Genomic DNA, 16930 nt, shown 5'->3' with positions numbered 1-16930 from the left:
AACGCAATAAGAACACTTATGAAACCGCTTCATATGTGTTCATATTGTGTTCTTGTTGACGACATCCTTTAATTTAATTTTTTTTTCAGGGTACTTTGCATCACAATAGCTGTTTATAACCAAATTTTGCATTAATTTTATTATATTTTTAATGTATTTGTATGTTCATTATAGTATTTTATCTTTTTTCTTTGCAGAAATAATGAAATAGTTAGGGCAGAGCGGGGCATATGGGGACACTTATTAAACAAATGTTGCGGATAAACTAATCATAGTTAACTCTGTTTTTTATAAATTTCCTAAACTTTATTGATATAAGAAAACGCAAAGACAAAAATTCTCAAAATAAGCTATGAAAACCAAAGTAACGAAACTCTAGACCAGCAAAATTTTTACATTTTGCAAGTTGGTGAGGCAAAACGGGACAGTTAAAAAGTAACAGTTATTCATTAATTGTAGAGCTTTAAAAACGATAAAGAAAAAAAAGACTATCTATTATTTAAACATGTTCAGACATTAAACTTTCACAAAATTAACATACCCATACAAACTAAACGCCCATACACCACAAACAAAAAAAAAAAACAAAAAAAAAAGAACTATAATTAAAAAAAACTTTTTTATTTTATTATAAAATACTCTTAAACAAACCAACTTAAGATATTGTTCTAAAAATTAAGTAGGGCTAAAACTAGTATATAAATTCGTTTAAAATTAAACAAAAAATATTACGCATTACATAAATTATTAAAAATAAAATCATCAAACTGTAAACAGCATAACAAAATGGTAGTAATATAGTCAATTATATAAATAACTTTTGGCCCGATATGCCCCACAAAAGTTATTTTATTGAAATTAATACTATTCAAATATTTTTTTGAAACCAGATTCTAAAAGAGGATAAAAAATACTGTCTGAAAAATATAAAATTTTTATAAATAAAGCAAATTAGCAATTGTTCAAAATAAAACTTTTGTCGTTGTACCGCTTTAGAAAATACGCAAATTTTGTTTTTCGCAAACTTACTGATGCATTTTGGTACTTTTAATGTATTTTGGTACTTTTAATGCATTTTGGTACTTTTAATGCATTTTGGTACTTTTAATGCATTTTGGTACTTTTAATGCATTTTGGTACTTTTAATGCATTTTGGTACTTTTAATGCATTTTGGTATTTTGGTATAATGAAGCACAATAATTTAAAATGTTTTATCGAAAAAAGTTTTTGAAAAATAATAACTTTAAGCTGAGATATAAGGCTTTAGGCATAATTGTCCCACTGTTACGATATGCCCCGCTCTACTCTACAATATCAGTTCAAACATAGACTGAAATGTGAAGGCAAACATGTATTTTCGCATACACAATAGTTAATAGTTTCAACGTTGATGAAAATCCCTTCTCATAACAAAAAAAATTGTTATCTAAATTCAATAAAAAATCAATTATATATTATATATTTGCTACATATATATGTATACATCCACTATGCATGCATATGAATACATCCATTATGTTATTTCCGCAGTCATAGATATGAAAATTGACAGCCTTCTGCTTGTTGCAATTATGAGGCGGATTGAATAAAATGATCATATTTACTAACGCAATTGCTCTGTTACAAGTCTGTTTTAATATACATTTCAATAATGATACCGAAAAGGTAAAGATTTCTGAGCAAGCAATAACAACAACAAATCCATCAATAATTACAACAACTAACATCATTTTAAACTAATTTTAATGAGTATCATATTAAAATGTATTATTTTAATTAATATTGTTTTTTTCGCTTAGACTTTTCAAAACAATTTAAGGTAAGTGTATTCCTTAATTTCAATTGCAATCCATCAGTTGCAGACAGCTTTCAATATTTTTCTTACCTATACTATTAGGTATCAGATAAACTATCCTTCAATATCCTTCAAACATTTGATTATGTAAATCTAATGCTGAATGTATGTAAATAGCCATGGATAATAAAAATTTTGCAACTTTTTGCAATAAGTAAAGTTGTTACAAATAAATCATATTCGATTCATAGAATTTCTTGCAAAAGCACGTTTTTAATAAGTTCTTAAAACTCCGAAACTTTGTAATATCTTTTAACTACAAATCAATTATGTAAAGTGTGTAAATACAAATACACAATAATTTTTTACTGACCAATAGTTTAAATAAAATAACTATTAATGTTTTATTTATGGTGATTGTTGCTATCTTCCCCCTCTTCCTCCCTTTCAATAAAAATATTTAAACTTTTCTCACCTTTTCAGTATATTTAATGTTACTACATTTAGTTTGTGTACTAATATTTTTTACTGGTATATGTCCGGAAAAAACAATAGCTTAAATTTTGTTTTTAGATGAAATACTTTGATGTTTACATTTCTTTAAGAGATAATAACATTTCTTTAAGAGGTAATAACATTTCTTTAAGAGATAATAACATTTCTTTAAGAGATAATAACATTTTTATTCAAGACAATGAGAAATCTTACCGTCATTTGCTAACATTCTTTGAGTTTCCCTTTGATCAGAGCAATGACATTGTTAGGAGTTCAAGACTTATGAACATTTTTTCACGTTTTAAATAGCGATGGAATATCTGTAAACGCGTAAACCTTAAATCTTTATTTATTAAGAACAATCCTAAATGGCTTAATAATGAAATTAATTTTTCTGTATTCAAAATAACCATACCGAATACAAATTCTCTTCTAGCACTGGTTGATCACTAATTACTGACTTTCAAGAGTGTTTTTCAAGAACTAAGTATCGACGTGCAAACAAACTTCAAAAGATTCACTCATCAAATGAATTATTATTTGCTTGAAATTTGCTTAATTTCAATAAATGAATAAAGAAGAACAGAAAATGCTAAAGCAATCGAAAAATATATATATATATATATATATATATATATATATATATATATATATATATATATATATATATATATATATATATATATATATGATTTATATATAAGAATGTAGAGTCTTTGATGCTTTCTGGAAATGAAGCATCATCGTTGATGCTAATCATTGTCGTTGATACAAATATGACCAAACCTGCTTTTCAACTCCGTAGAAATGCAGTAACTGCAAAACAATGCAACCTGTATTCTACATATAACAATATAAATTCATCAAAACATTTTTGCTACCCTAACAAAATGATTTTTTCTGACTATACTGCAAGGATACCACAACAAAGTTTATGTGACCATACAGTTAAAAGGCTTTGTTAAGTTCAAAATTATGTTTTATATACAGTAGAAACGTTTGACCTGGTATCTCTTAATTAAAAGCAGGTTTTAATGGCTCTAGTGACCAAAGCATATCTAAACAAAAAATGTCTATTGAAAGTCTTAGCAACTTGATAAGAGAAGAATCTTTGTTTCTAACTTACCTTGTTCCACTTCAGAATACAGCTTATGTTGGAGATACTCTAACTGTTATTTGGAGAAATCCAAAACCTTCTTTTACTTTATATTGCCGACTTTTTAAGATTTAAATTAATTTTTAAGATTTAACTAACTTATTACTCATTGAAGAAACTACTTTGAAAGATGAGATCTTTATTCTTGTATAAACTTGTGTTCAGTTATCTAATGGCAAGTCTATTTTAGACAAACGTATCATTCAAATTACAATCATAGATGACAAATTTCTTACTGCCTTATCGAATGTAACAAACTCAAGTCAACGTTGCTGCATATGTAGAGGTTCACCCAAAGACATGAACAACATCAACAAAGTTACAAAACTTCCTTATTCACTAGATGAGCTTCAATATGAATAAATATTAGGCGATAATTAAAAAAACCATTTTTTGCTAAATTTCTCTGAAGGTTTAATATAAATATAAGGCTATTGAATATTTAGTACATGCACGTGCAATACCGAGAAGTTACTTTTTCAAAATCGCGACATTTTTAGCGGAGTTGCGACATTTTTAACGGAGTCGGAGTCGGAATCGTTAAACAAAATCGCAATTCTGACTCCGACTATTTGAGTCAGAATCGCAATTTTGTATAACGATTCCGACTCCGACTCCGCTAAAAATGTCACAACTCCACGACTCCGACTCCACAGCCATGCTCCAAACATTTGTATGTTTATACTTATGTCAAATAATGAGGCTGTGCAAAAAATTGCGATGGTTAAAGGCTGGGAACAAAAAAGCCCTTTGACCTCACCCCTTCTCCTCCACACACATACACACAGCAAAAAAACCATTTTAAATTATCGCCTAATATTTTTTTTGATAAAAAATATTAGGCGAAATTTTAAAATGGTGTTTTAAACTTTAAAAATCCAAAAATTTGTTCTTGATGTTCTGTATGTGTATACGTATAATGTGTTTACTTACTTATATGTATGTATGTATGTATGTATGTATGTATGTATGTATGTATGTATGTATGTATGTATGTATGTATGTATGTATGTATGTATGTATGTATGTATGTATGTATGTATGTATGTATGTATGTATGTATGTATGTATGTATGTATGTATGTATGTATGTATGTATGTATGTATGTATGTATGTATGTATGTATGTATGTATGTATGTATGTATGTATGTATGTATGTATGTATGTATGTATGTATGTATGTATGTATGTATGTATGTGTATATGCGTATGTGTATATATGTGTATGTGTGTGTGTGTATGTATATGTGTATGTCTGTATATATGTGTATGTGTATATATGTGTATGTGTGTATATGTATGTATGTGTGTGTATGTATATATATATATATATATATATATATATATATATATATACATATATATATATATATATATATATATATATATATATATATATATTATATATATATATATATATATATATATATATATATATATATATATATATATATATATGTATGTATGTGTGTATCTTAAATAAATGTAGGTTAGCTTATATGGTATTATTTATAGCATTTCCCTAAATGACCACTTCTATGTCATTTATTGTTATTGTTAAGTATTATTGTTATCATCTCTATAATTGACATTATTATTTTTATTATTGTTACTGTTGCCAATTACTTCTGTTATTATTATAATTATTATTGTTATTACTACTGTTATTATTACAATGATTATTACTGTATTATCATTATTAATTTTATTATTATTGCTAATTTACTATTAAGTTTATATACTTTTTCAAATTTACGGTCAATACTTGTAGGTCGTCACGTTTTTGTCAGTTACATAACTGTTTGTGACTGATCCTAGCTTAGTATTAATTTTATAAAGAAAAATAAATGATTGACTTTATTATTATTTTTAAGATCTGATAAAAATTCAATTGCTTTTGGACCTAATATGTTTTCAGTCAAACTTGAGGACTTAGTCCGTTCACAGTGAGTTTGCTTGAATAATGATGAATCGTAAAATAAAAAGAATTTACTTTCATACTGCACTCTAGACTGTTATAACTATGTTGATGTTTTACTCCGTGATAAACTAAAGATAACTCCGAAATTGTAGTACGTAAATTTTCTAAAGAATCTTTTTTATTGAAATATGTGGTTACTAATTGAGAACTACTTTGTGCGTTGATAGTTTTTCTGTGGCGTGTGGAATTCTCATGTGTTTTGACGGCCTTTTCTCCGTCATGTTTGACAAAAAGTTCAATACGACATAATTTACGTTTGCCTGTAAATTCATTTTCTTTTTGTAGTGTAAATTCATTTTCATTGTAATGTTTCATGTAAATTCAAATTCATTGCCTGTGAATTCATTTTCTTTTTGTATTGATTTGAGTTAACCACTCGTCATTAAATATTTTTTCTTTTTCTTGGGTACGCTATCCTGATCTGAATCTGACATTATATGGTTCTATCTATAATTTAAAATAAATTTAGTTTGTAAAATTCAAATGAATTATAATATGCACAGTGAGACGAAAAAAAAAATCCATACATCTAAATTAAAATATAATGTAAAAACGTACAACTCCTATGTAAATCAATATTATTTTTAATAAATTCATTTATAAAGCTTCTAATATATGTATATATAATGTGTATAATAAATGTATGTAATATACGTATATGTATTTTGAAATTTGAAAAAACCCGGAGAATTTTATTGAAAACCCGGAGCCCGGAGAAACGTTGCCAAACTCGGATTCTCCTGGTCAAAATACCTATATTGGCAACCCTACTTAGGGGTATTTAAAGTTGGATAGAAAAAAAATCATTTTGATTTGTAAATTTCAAGAGCTAGTTTAATGCAATTAATCTGTTTAAATATTTATTAGGTAATTATTATTACTGAAAACAAATTGTTTGCGGTTTAATAAATAACTTATTTCATTACTTTGCAGTTTATTATTTAGTATTTTAGCTGAGACGTAACAAAATAAAAAACAGCGTGAACTTACTTTAACAGCATTGAGTAGTCAAAAAGTCTTATAGAGTATTCTATAAAAATTATTTAAGACCCAGTGGGCACAGAACCTTAAAAAAAATGGCCTTTTGAACGTTTAAAAAACGTCCAAAACGTTCAAAAGACGTTTAAAAGGCGTCTTTTTACATCTCGTGTCTACTGGTGACATTCGTACAATATATTTGAACAGAATATTATACAGAATAATCCTATTGAATACATTTTATAAGTTTTTCTTTAGATTTAGAAAATGTACAAAACCTTATAGGATTTCAATCTAATAAGACACCAGATGTAAAAATATCTTAAGGTTTACGTCTACAGGAATCTTACAACATTTTTTTTCAAAATCTTTTAGGAATACTTTTTAGTACTTTTGTATTTCTACATGTCACTAAATGTAGAAGTAACCTATAGATTTGTTTGCATAGAAATCCTCCATAATCCTGTTCTCAAAATAATTAATTTTTTTAAAATTTTAGGTGTCTCAAGAAGTTCTTACGGTCATATCAGCACTTCGGAAGAGCATTTGAAAGGAAGTTCATGCCTCCATCTTTACCGATGTTAAAAAACGTTCCCCGTGATGGCATAGAACCACGGATCTCTAGTTTCTGAGCCAAGCACGCTAACCAATGTGCACAGCGGCCAAGTGGTGGAAAAAAGTATAAAAAAATATTCTCAAAATTGACATTGTTATATATCATTTTATAGCTTAAACATCCGGCTTTTACAAAATGTATATATTTCTATATAACTTTCATGCCGTTTGCATTTTAAGCTGTTAATAAAAAAGGTACTTTTTTTTTTGGAAATTTTTTTTGTTTTAATTTAATAATATTTTTCGTGTTACAAACAAGCATAAAATTGTTATTAATTTTAAAAACTTCATTTTTTTATTGCATAAAAAGTATTATCTATCAAATGAGTTATTGCAAAATTATTTTGCACGCAGGCTATATCAAATAAATTGATTTCCAAAGATGGCGTATTTAAAGTACTTTTTTTAGTGAAAATTTAACTTAAATAATGAAATACTTTTGCAGTCCAAGGTGCTCCAGAAATTTGAGACTTGAAATATCTTGCCCAATATGTACATTATCGATATATATATTTTACCTATTGTCGGCGGATGTCAGCTGCGTCTCTATACATCATTTATACAAGTTTCATCTTTTGGACAGAGGGGCCAACATTCTGGCTTTTTTTTGTGTTCCCAGTCTCCAATCATTGCAATTTTTTAGCAAAACATCTTTTTTATCACATTAAAATGAACATATCAATATTTGGAACTTGTTTCATGTCTGGTTTTCCAAATGTCTCATGAATAATATATTTTTTGTATTTGTAAATATTTTGATATCTATGCATTCATTATCCATAAGCCTAATAATCTACAAATATCAAACTCTGGTATTGTGGGCAAACTTATTGATGCTATGAAATTGGATTGCAACAAGCAGCAATTAGGAACTATAATAACGCATCTACAAGATATGTGGCGCAAGTCATATAGCAGCATGGCTCTTTGAAGGAAAGAATAAAAAATGGCTGCAAAGCCATCTTCCTGAAGATTTAAATGTAACACCAATACCTATTGGAAGACCAATTACTGCAAACTTTGATGACTACTCTATTAAAATAAAAAAACATAAAGTTAGTCACTTAACTGAAATGTATTCTGCTTCTGCGTTACAATTTGCTTCAGAAATTAAACGGAGAAAAGACAATCCAATTGAAAAAACCTCAAAAAAAGATTGTAGAATGTCTAAAGATAAAGCTCTTTGTCTATAGACTTTCTCTGAGATACAAAATAGGCTTTGATGGTGCCACAGGACAGTCCATATATAAACAAATGTTGCAAGGAACAGTAACAAGAAATTTAAACAATGAGTAGGCACTTTTTATTACTTGCCTAGTGCCATTGGACTTGTGTGGCTTTTCAAATGGAAAACGGTACCCAGCTGGGCGAAATCAATGACCATCATCAACAATATACTGTAGACCTCTGTGTTTTAAACTCAAAAAAGAAACTGCGGCAGTTTCTAAATCAGAAGAGGATCTTATTAGGCTTGAGATTTCAAACTTGCCAGATACAAGTTACTGAAGTTGATATAAATAATAAAAAAATCAAAATACATCATATAATACAAATTACTATGATTGATGGAAAAGTTCACACTGCTCTTTCAGATGTTACAAATTCTAGTCAATGCTGTATTATATGTGGGGCAAGTCCCAAAGCAATGAATGATATGACAGGCAGATATTCATTTGGATTATTATCCTTACATGCTTGGATACGTTTTTTTGAATGTTTATTACATATTGGATATAAAATGACTTTGAAAAAGTGGCTGGCAAAAACAGAAGAAGATAAACCTAAAGTAAAAGCTCTGAAACAACAAATTCAAAATAGATTTAAAGATGAAATGGGCTTGATAGTTGATGTTCTAAAATCTGGTGGTAGTGGAACATCAAATGATAGAAATATGGCTTGGAAAGCATTTCAAAATGCGGAAAAGTTTGCAGAAATTTTAAATATTGATATTGAACTGATTCTAAATTTGCATATTATATTGGCAACAAAATTTTAATTCATGGTTCTGAAATTATTAAAACTATTTTGCAAGAAAATCATCTCGTGTGAAAACTTACCAAGATTTGTTAAATCGACTACTGTGTACATCTGATCCATTTATTGCATCTCTAAGAAAGACAGCAGGATGTCACACCAAAACGAAAAACTTACCAGGTGGAGTTATTGACTTATTGAAGTCATCCACAGATGATATTAGTTTATAAATGTGTCTTTTGTATCTTCATAATTTTGGAAATGTGTGTACCTATATGAAAGTGTGACTGTAAATTAAAATAAGTAGTTATGCTCAATCATATTAGAACCACCAAATTAATTTACATACCAAGCTTAGAAACATTTGGCTAAAAATATCCCTTTAGAACTAAGCATAAATATGTGTCCCTATGCAACTGGGTTGCCATGGCAACCACCAAAAAAAGTCATGTTCATTCAAATTATAATCATCCAATTACTTTATATACCAAATTTTAGGGTCTATGGATGAAAGGAAAAAAAGTTATGACTTTTTTCCAAAAATATGGGATTCAGGTCCACTGTGCTGTGCTACGGCTGCTGTAAATGTAAGTAAAAATATATTTAACATTTTATACGATATTTATATTATCATATTATCTTAATAATATTTTATTTTTTTGCTGTTTTTTATATACATTTTAAGAAAGGATTTTAGTATTGAGAATAGGATTGAGTTTCTGATTAGAAAATGATCTCTTACTTATTCACTTGATTTAATGTTCCCATAAATCTCTTATTCTTCAGAAAATGTTAATGAGTTATTAGCGACAAGCGCTCCAGATATTAGCCATGTTAAATGGCGTATTAGAAAAACACATATCAATGAGGCATTAACTTTTACAATCAACTACCATAAAAGAAAGCTCAATAAAGCTGTCAATAACTTCAAAAAAATCTATTCTGAAAAAGTAGCACCAGGAAAAAGAGGCCAATATTTAGAGATTATGGAAAACGAATCGCAACCATTTCCAATTATTCAAGATGATTTGATACTGCTCCATGAAGTTTATCAAAACACTCAAACGTTCAGCCAAAAAGTGCTTATTTTATTCGCAATACCACCACAACTAAATTATTCAAAAGAAAATCTCATGAAAACTTTTAAATGTAACTAGTAAGATTATTTCATTTAACAGCAATTGATTGCATATTTTTTTTATTCTTACACAATTGATTTGGCAAGTTTAATCTAATATAGATTTCAAAGTGTTTTTATAGTTGTTTTTTTTTGTTGTCAAAAATCTTTCTGAATTAAAGATATCTTCATTTAGGCAAAGCCATCCATTAAAGTATTTTAATTTATCCAAAGTATATAGGTGTGTAAACCATTTTCAAAAAAACGACGCGTTAATAGCTAGTTAGCACACTAACTTTTTGCTTCTAAAAGTTAAAATAAATTTTATCATTTTTATAGCAGGTGAGGTTTAGAGACATGATTTTGAAATCAAGTTCGACTGTATATGCAGTAAACAAAGCCCAGATTTTTTTTTTAGATTTACAACATTCTAATATAAGTCTAGATTAAACAGAAATTTGGTGGTCAACAGTACAGAACTTGCGTTATTGAACGCCCCTGGGATAGTTTTGGGTATCGGGAAAAAGTATGGTTATTTTAAAAACTCAATATTTTTCCTTAATGTATAAAAATTAATATTAGATATTGATATTATAATTAACATTCGTTGATAAAAACTCAGCACTTCCTCTCATTTTAAACAATTTTTTGCGTCAATGTTTAAATTCAACGTTTTATGAAACTTCAAACCGCAATAATTTTTGAACCGCTTTGATTATGGTCTCAAATTTTTCTTATGAAATGATTTGAAGATATCCCTCAAATTTTCAAAAAAAATCCAATAACTTAACTATTTCAAGTTTTGTCCATTAGGTTCATGCATGTGTTTTGTCCATGTTATTAATAAAAAGAAAATAAACAAATTCAGGGTAGATTTTAGAGAAGATAAATATTTTATTCCGTAAAACCAGTTTTACCCTTTAACTTTAATATAATTCATTAACATTTTAAATTAGTTAAAATCTTAAATGTTCATTTTTCGCAGTTCCACATCTATAAGACATCACATTTTGAATGTTTGCTCTTCAAATCCTATAATAATTTCATTTATAATATTGGTCTATAGAAGTCCCGTAAACTTCTCACATAACATCAGTCAATTTCTATAGAGGTTCCGTAAATTTCTCACATAATACTAGTCAATTTCTATTAAAATCCTTTAATTTGACTACATAATATTGGTCTATTTCTATAAAAGTCCTTTAAATCTAGTAAAAACTCTTGTATAATTCTGAAATTCTGAAATAGGAATCATAGGGTTGTGGAATATTGTTAAATGTTTAATCAAGTATTATAGGTTAAACATTTAACAATATGACAAATAGGAATTCTATAAAGTTTTTAACTAGGGCGAAATCTCGTTTAATTAATAACACGGAGTTTAACTGTACAAAAATATATTTGCCGAGTTGACAATAGATCTCCAACTCCAATAGATAAAACATATTATACATAAAATAAAAAATTTATTTTCGAACTAATTAGAGAGAAAAAAATTCTTTTCATTTACTCTCAAAAAAGCTAACTGCTCCACACCTGATAATGGCTCCACACCTGATAAATAAATAGTATAAAAACGATAACAATAATATTAAGAAGTTGTAATTCAGTCTTATTTGTTTAATTGTCTTGTTTGCATACAGAAGGTTTTAGCAAAGCAGTGGATTTATTTTTATAAAAATTGTTCAGAAAGATATTTGTGAATCGAAAGGAGTCAAACCAGGTAAAGACCACCGTTAAAAAAAATTGTTTCATAGACTTAATTTTTTTAAAAACGCCATATTTAAACAAGCAGATTGCCAGCCCCACGCGTAAAAGTTTATACATTTTTTAGCATTTGAATATATTTACAAATTTGATTTTTTTTTTGTTCGCTTTTCTCGGTAAGTAGAATCAAATACTATAGTGATAACAGTTTACAGAATGAGTTAAACCTTGTTTTCTTAATAGTATGTTTTCAGCTTACCAGATTTGCCCATTCATTTGTGTGAAGTAAAACCGTAGATGAACATTTTCTATATAGAATTTAGCGAAGTTAAACCATAGATATCTGAACATTTTCTAGAAATAAAAAGTCAATATACCGATCCAGTCAATATACCGATTGGAAAATGTAACTACTTTAGCGAAAATAATAACAAAATACACAGTAACAGTTAAGCATTAAAAAAGAAAGCACAAACCGTTATCGTAGAGTACGGAATCAACCTGGTCTTCGTTAGCTGTAAACGAATAAGGAGGTCTGAAGTTCCGAGAGCCTGAAAAATAAAAAATACATTGTATAAAAAAAGCTAACAAAACAATATGAAAAAACATCAAAACAAACATCTAAACATCTAACAAAGAAAACTTCTGAAAGCATTGGAGACAAGTTTGGAGGAAAAAAAACTTCTGAAAGCATTTGAGACAAAGTTGGAGGTAAAAAAAAAAAAAAATTTTTCTGAAACGTCTACGCTCACGCATAATCAATAATAACTTTTACCACTTGATGCTGATCTCCAAGATCCATTTCGTGATAATATACTGCTAGATGAATCTAAATCAAGATAACATGCAACTTTTAATGAAATCGACATTTATATACTTTTATTATAATTTTTTTTTTCACGCAATAAAAATTCTCATGAATACTTAAGATGTCTAAATAGCTGAATATTTTTGTTTTCAATACCAGGTGATTTTTTCGGACGAGAAAAAGTTTAATCTTGATGGGCCTGATGGTTTTAGTGGCTACTGGCGTGATTTGAGGAAAGAACCCAAATATTTTTCGACAAGGAATTTCGTTGGTGGATCTTTGATGGTTTGGCTTGGGTTTTGTGCAACAGGAAAGTTAAATTTAGCATTTACATCTTGCAAAATGAAAAGTTCTGAATACATTGATGTGCTAAAATTATGTTTGATTCCATTTAAAAACAAATATCGACGCAAAAAGTTTGTTTTTCAACAAGACAACGCCAGCATTCACACTAGTAACGAGACTAAAGCTTGGTTTGAAGCTAAAAAAATTGAGCAAATGTGCTGGCCTGCTCGCAGTCCAGATTTGAATCCTGTTGAAAACATCTGGGGAATCATTGTAAGACGTATCTATGCTGACCAGAAGCAATATAACTCTGTGGCAGAGCTAAAAGTAGCGGTATCAGAATGCTGGGAGGATGTGGAGCCAAAAGTGCTAGAAAACTTGGTGGAAAGTATGCCAAAACGAATTTATCAAGTAATTGAGCGAAAAGGAGGTCCAATCGAGTACTAAAAATGTGATAAAAACATTTTTTTTGATAGTTTTGTTAAAAAATGTGAACTGCGTCTATAGAAAATAGTCAGCTATCTTTTGAACTTAATTCAATTATGATTGACCTCTTTTCAAACTTGATATTAGTTTTTGATAATTTTCGTTATTTTTTGATACTTTATTTATAATTTAATGAAATACACTATAAAAATAAAGTTAAGTACGTTTTTAAAACATAATCCACATGCGTCTATAGAAAATGGTCGCAGTGTATAATAAAGCTAATTTATGCGCGTAATTGAAACTTTTTTTGCTTTTATAGGAAATGAAATTTTAGAAGATGAGACAAAAAAATACAATGTTTTTAGTGCAGGTCAAGTAATCAGTAAATGAAGGTTTCAAAAAGAAAAACTGTAATGAAATTTTAGTTTGTTAGAGGATATAACTATAAGAACTATTTCCATAGTTTACACATGTAATTTTCAATTTTTTTCTTCTTCTTAGGTGCCCCAAGAAGACCTAACTTTCTTGTCAAGGAGCGCCGCGGAAGTGCATTTAACTAATGCATTTTCACGTTTTTTATTTAATTTAAATAATTATAACAATAATAATAAAGATTTTGCTATAACAGAATCATCATTACTATCAAATATTAGTTAAGCAGTTAAAAACTATAAGACATTAATAATAAGATAATAATAGAAAAAAAAAATAACATTAAGAATGATATAATAATATTATTAAAGTAACATAAATGAATAAAAAACGAATGCATATCATGTTTGATAATAACAGTTTTATTATGACGGTAACATAAAAAAAAAAAAAAAAATTATGTTTGTCAGATATATAATCAAATTTTTTTAAACGTGAGATTATTCATGTAAGTAGAAAAAAGTCGCTAACAATATTTAAAATCATATTTTAAAAGGGTATTTCAAATCTTTTTTTTGATAAATGGTACCCGTTGGTCTCGAGGAGAAATGCATTATAGTTTTATGGAAAGCTTGCCATATATAATTGTATTAAAAAGTGGTGGGCACAATTTTTTGCTATCTGTATTTTAAGGCGTAACTTTAATGTGCATCACTTATTTTAACAAAGAAATTAACATAAGAATTTAATAATTTATTTTTTTAATTTCAATTTATTTGATAAATAAATTTAAAAGATCTTGAAACTTTATAACTTTTGTTCAGAATCTTTTTTTTTTGCTATGGAAAAGCTAAAAAAAAAAAGTCAAATTCTTACGGACGTACATTGAAGACTACTTACACAACTTAAAAACTTCTTTTTTGACACCAAATAATGCAACAATAGCTATGATGGAAAGAGAGTATGGAATAAAAATCGATTGTAGATTATGTTATAGTACATACTATTCTATTAAAGACATGCCGTTATCAAATTTTTTATTTATTTAAATGAATCAATTGATGACAAGTTTTTGTCAAGAAATACACTGTAATAACAGTTTTCTCCTGTTAATTGAAGGGCTTGGAGCCACAAAATCCATGAATATATATAGACTTTAGATTTCTTAAATAAACTTCAAATGAGATAAGTTAGATTTAGTAACCATGGATATTAATCGCATAATAACATTTAAAATTCTTTTTTTGTATGATTTGAGGACTTCAGAGAAACTCAAAGGGGTCATCCATAAAGTACATACGCAGGTATGTGGGGGGAAGGGGGGGGGGGAGGGAAGGAGTGGGTTTCTCAAAAGCGTATGAACGCGTATAAGGAGGAGGGAGGGGAGAGGAGGGGGTGTTAAAGACAGTGAGTACATACGTGGTTTGACTTTTTCTCCTAAACTTGACTTTTTTTTAAATAAAAAATCTGCGGATCTTCGAAAGCGTTCAGGTTTGTACAAGTGGGGTGGGGGTCCAAAATCAGTGGTTATACTGCATACGTACTTTATGGATGCCCCCTAAACACTATTATCTCAAAAGAATGATTAAGTGGCATACAGCGTTAATAACCCAAGCTTTTCAAATCTATGTTTCACATTGCTATATTTTTTTTTTGACAAGTAAATAATATTTAGTTTTATTGATATTTAAAGAAATAGGTTGATATTTATCTATTGAGCCAAATAATAATAACATTTTTACTAAGCTGTGAAAGTGAAATAGGGCATAAAAGATTGGTGTCATCAGCAAAAAGATAAGCAATGGAATTTTTTGTAGAGTGTGATAAATCATTAATTTATACTAAATCAGTGAAGGGCAATGAACTCTGTGGGACACTATACTTGACAGCATTATTTGTGGATTAAAACTCATTAATCAAAACAAAGTATATGAAAACTAATTATTAGCAATACCTTCTGAACCATAATAATATAAAATTAAAAGCTTTTTGAAGATCAATAAAGCATCCACAAGCAAAAAAACCAGTAAAATAGAGGCATTTCAATTATCTCATGCTAATAAGTCAAACTGGTTTCCATTTAAACGCTTAGAATTGTTGAGAAGGTGGTTTCAAGTGGTTCAAGAAATATTTTGTGCACATATTTGTGCACAAACATGCTAAAATCCAGACTTGAATGTTATTTTAATTCACAGTTATTTACTTCACTTCATTGTTAAAAATTAATTAAAATTTTATTAATTAAAATGAATTAGAAATTAAAATAAATTAAAAATTCTTTTTAATTAAGATTTTTATGTTTACCTGGTAAACTTGAAGTTTCCGCACTAGTAGTACTTGAAGTCGGTGTTGGTAATTTTCTTCGAGGGGGTTGATGACTGGTTACTGTCGAATCTAGAGATGATACTGAGTTTGTACGAGAGCTTTCAGATTTATCTTCTGCACCTAAAATAATAATTGCAAAATATAAATACGTATAAAAATATGATAAGAAAACTAAAATATTGTTAACACACAAAAATTTATACTTTTATTGGAATTTGTTAATGGTGGCGGTTTGCTACGACTACGTTGTGAGATTCCAGGTGCTAAAAGAAAATTTAAATCAGACTAAAAGATAACCTGAAGTTAAGTAAAAGTAATGAGAAAAGCTAAAACCTCTCTCTCTCTATATATATATACACATACATATATACATATATATATGTATATATATATATATATATATATATATATATATATATATATATATATATATATATATATATATATATATATATATATATATATATATATATGCCTAGCATATAATAATAAGTTAATTCACTTGAAAAGTAGAAAGATTTTGTTAAAAAGAAAAAAAAAGACAAATTTTTTTGAAAGTCGTTTGAATTAAACAATTTTGATCTTTACATATGTTTTTACATTAATAAAACACATTTATATAAAGTAACAAACCACTGCTGATAATTTTTTATAAAAATATTAACAAATAATATATATATTTTTTTATATTTATATAAGTATGTATTTTTTATTTTCTTAAAATAGAAAAATAATTATATCAACTTTTTAAATAAACGATTTAATTATTTTTTGTTTTGTTCAGGTTACTGCGAAGAATTCTTAAGAACCTTTATTTTAACTTTTAAATGTGTGCATTTATTAAGCAATCATTAGATGTAAGTTGTTACTTTATTTAAAAAGGGTTTTGC

General features: G+C 27.8%; 1 protein-coding gene across 1 annotated transcript in view; it reads right to left on the bottom strand.

Moving 5' to 3' along the window:
- Positions 1–11494: 11494 nt before the first annotated feature.
- LOC136071926 (rap guanine nucleotide exchange factor 6-like) overlaps positions 11495–16930 on the bottom strand; it is a 58585-nt gene continuing 53149 nt past the window's right edge. The window contains exons 31-35 of the mRNA XM_065797756.1: positions 16244–16303; positions 16020–16160; positions 12597–12650; positions 12298–12372; positions 11495–12175 (exon numbers count right to left, since the gene is read on the bottom strand). Coding sequence (XP_065653828.1) covers positions 12150–12175; positions 12298–12372; positions 12597–12650; positions 16020–16160; positions 16244–16303 — 356 coding nt within the window. The 3' untranslated portion in view covers positions 11495–12149. The remainder of the gene's footprint in view (positions 12176–12297; positions 12373–12596; positions 12651–16019; positions 16161–16243; positions 16304–16930) is intronic.

The sequence above is a fragment of the Hydra vulgaris genome, chromosome 05 (genome assembly GCF_038396675.1).
Source record: "Hydra vulgaris chromosome 05, alternate assembly HydraT2T_AEP".
NCBI classification, from domain to species: domain Eukaryota; kingdom Metazoa; phylum Cnidaria; class Hydrozoa; order Anthoathecata; family Hydridae; genus Hydra; species Hydra vulgaris.
The sequence above is the reverse complement of the archived record's forward strand: the minus strand, read 5'-3'. Positions and strand labels throughout refer to the sequence as shown.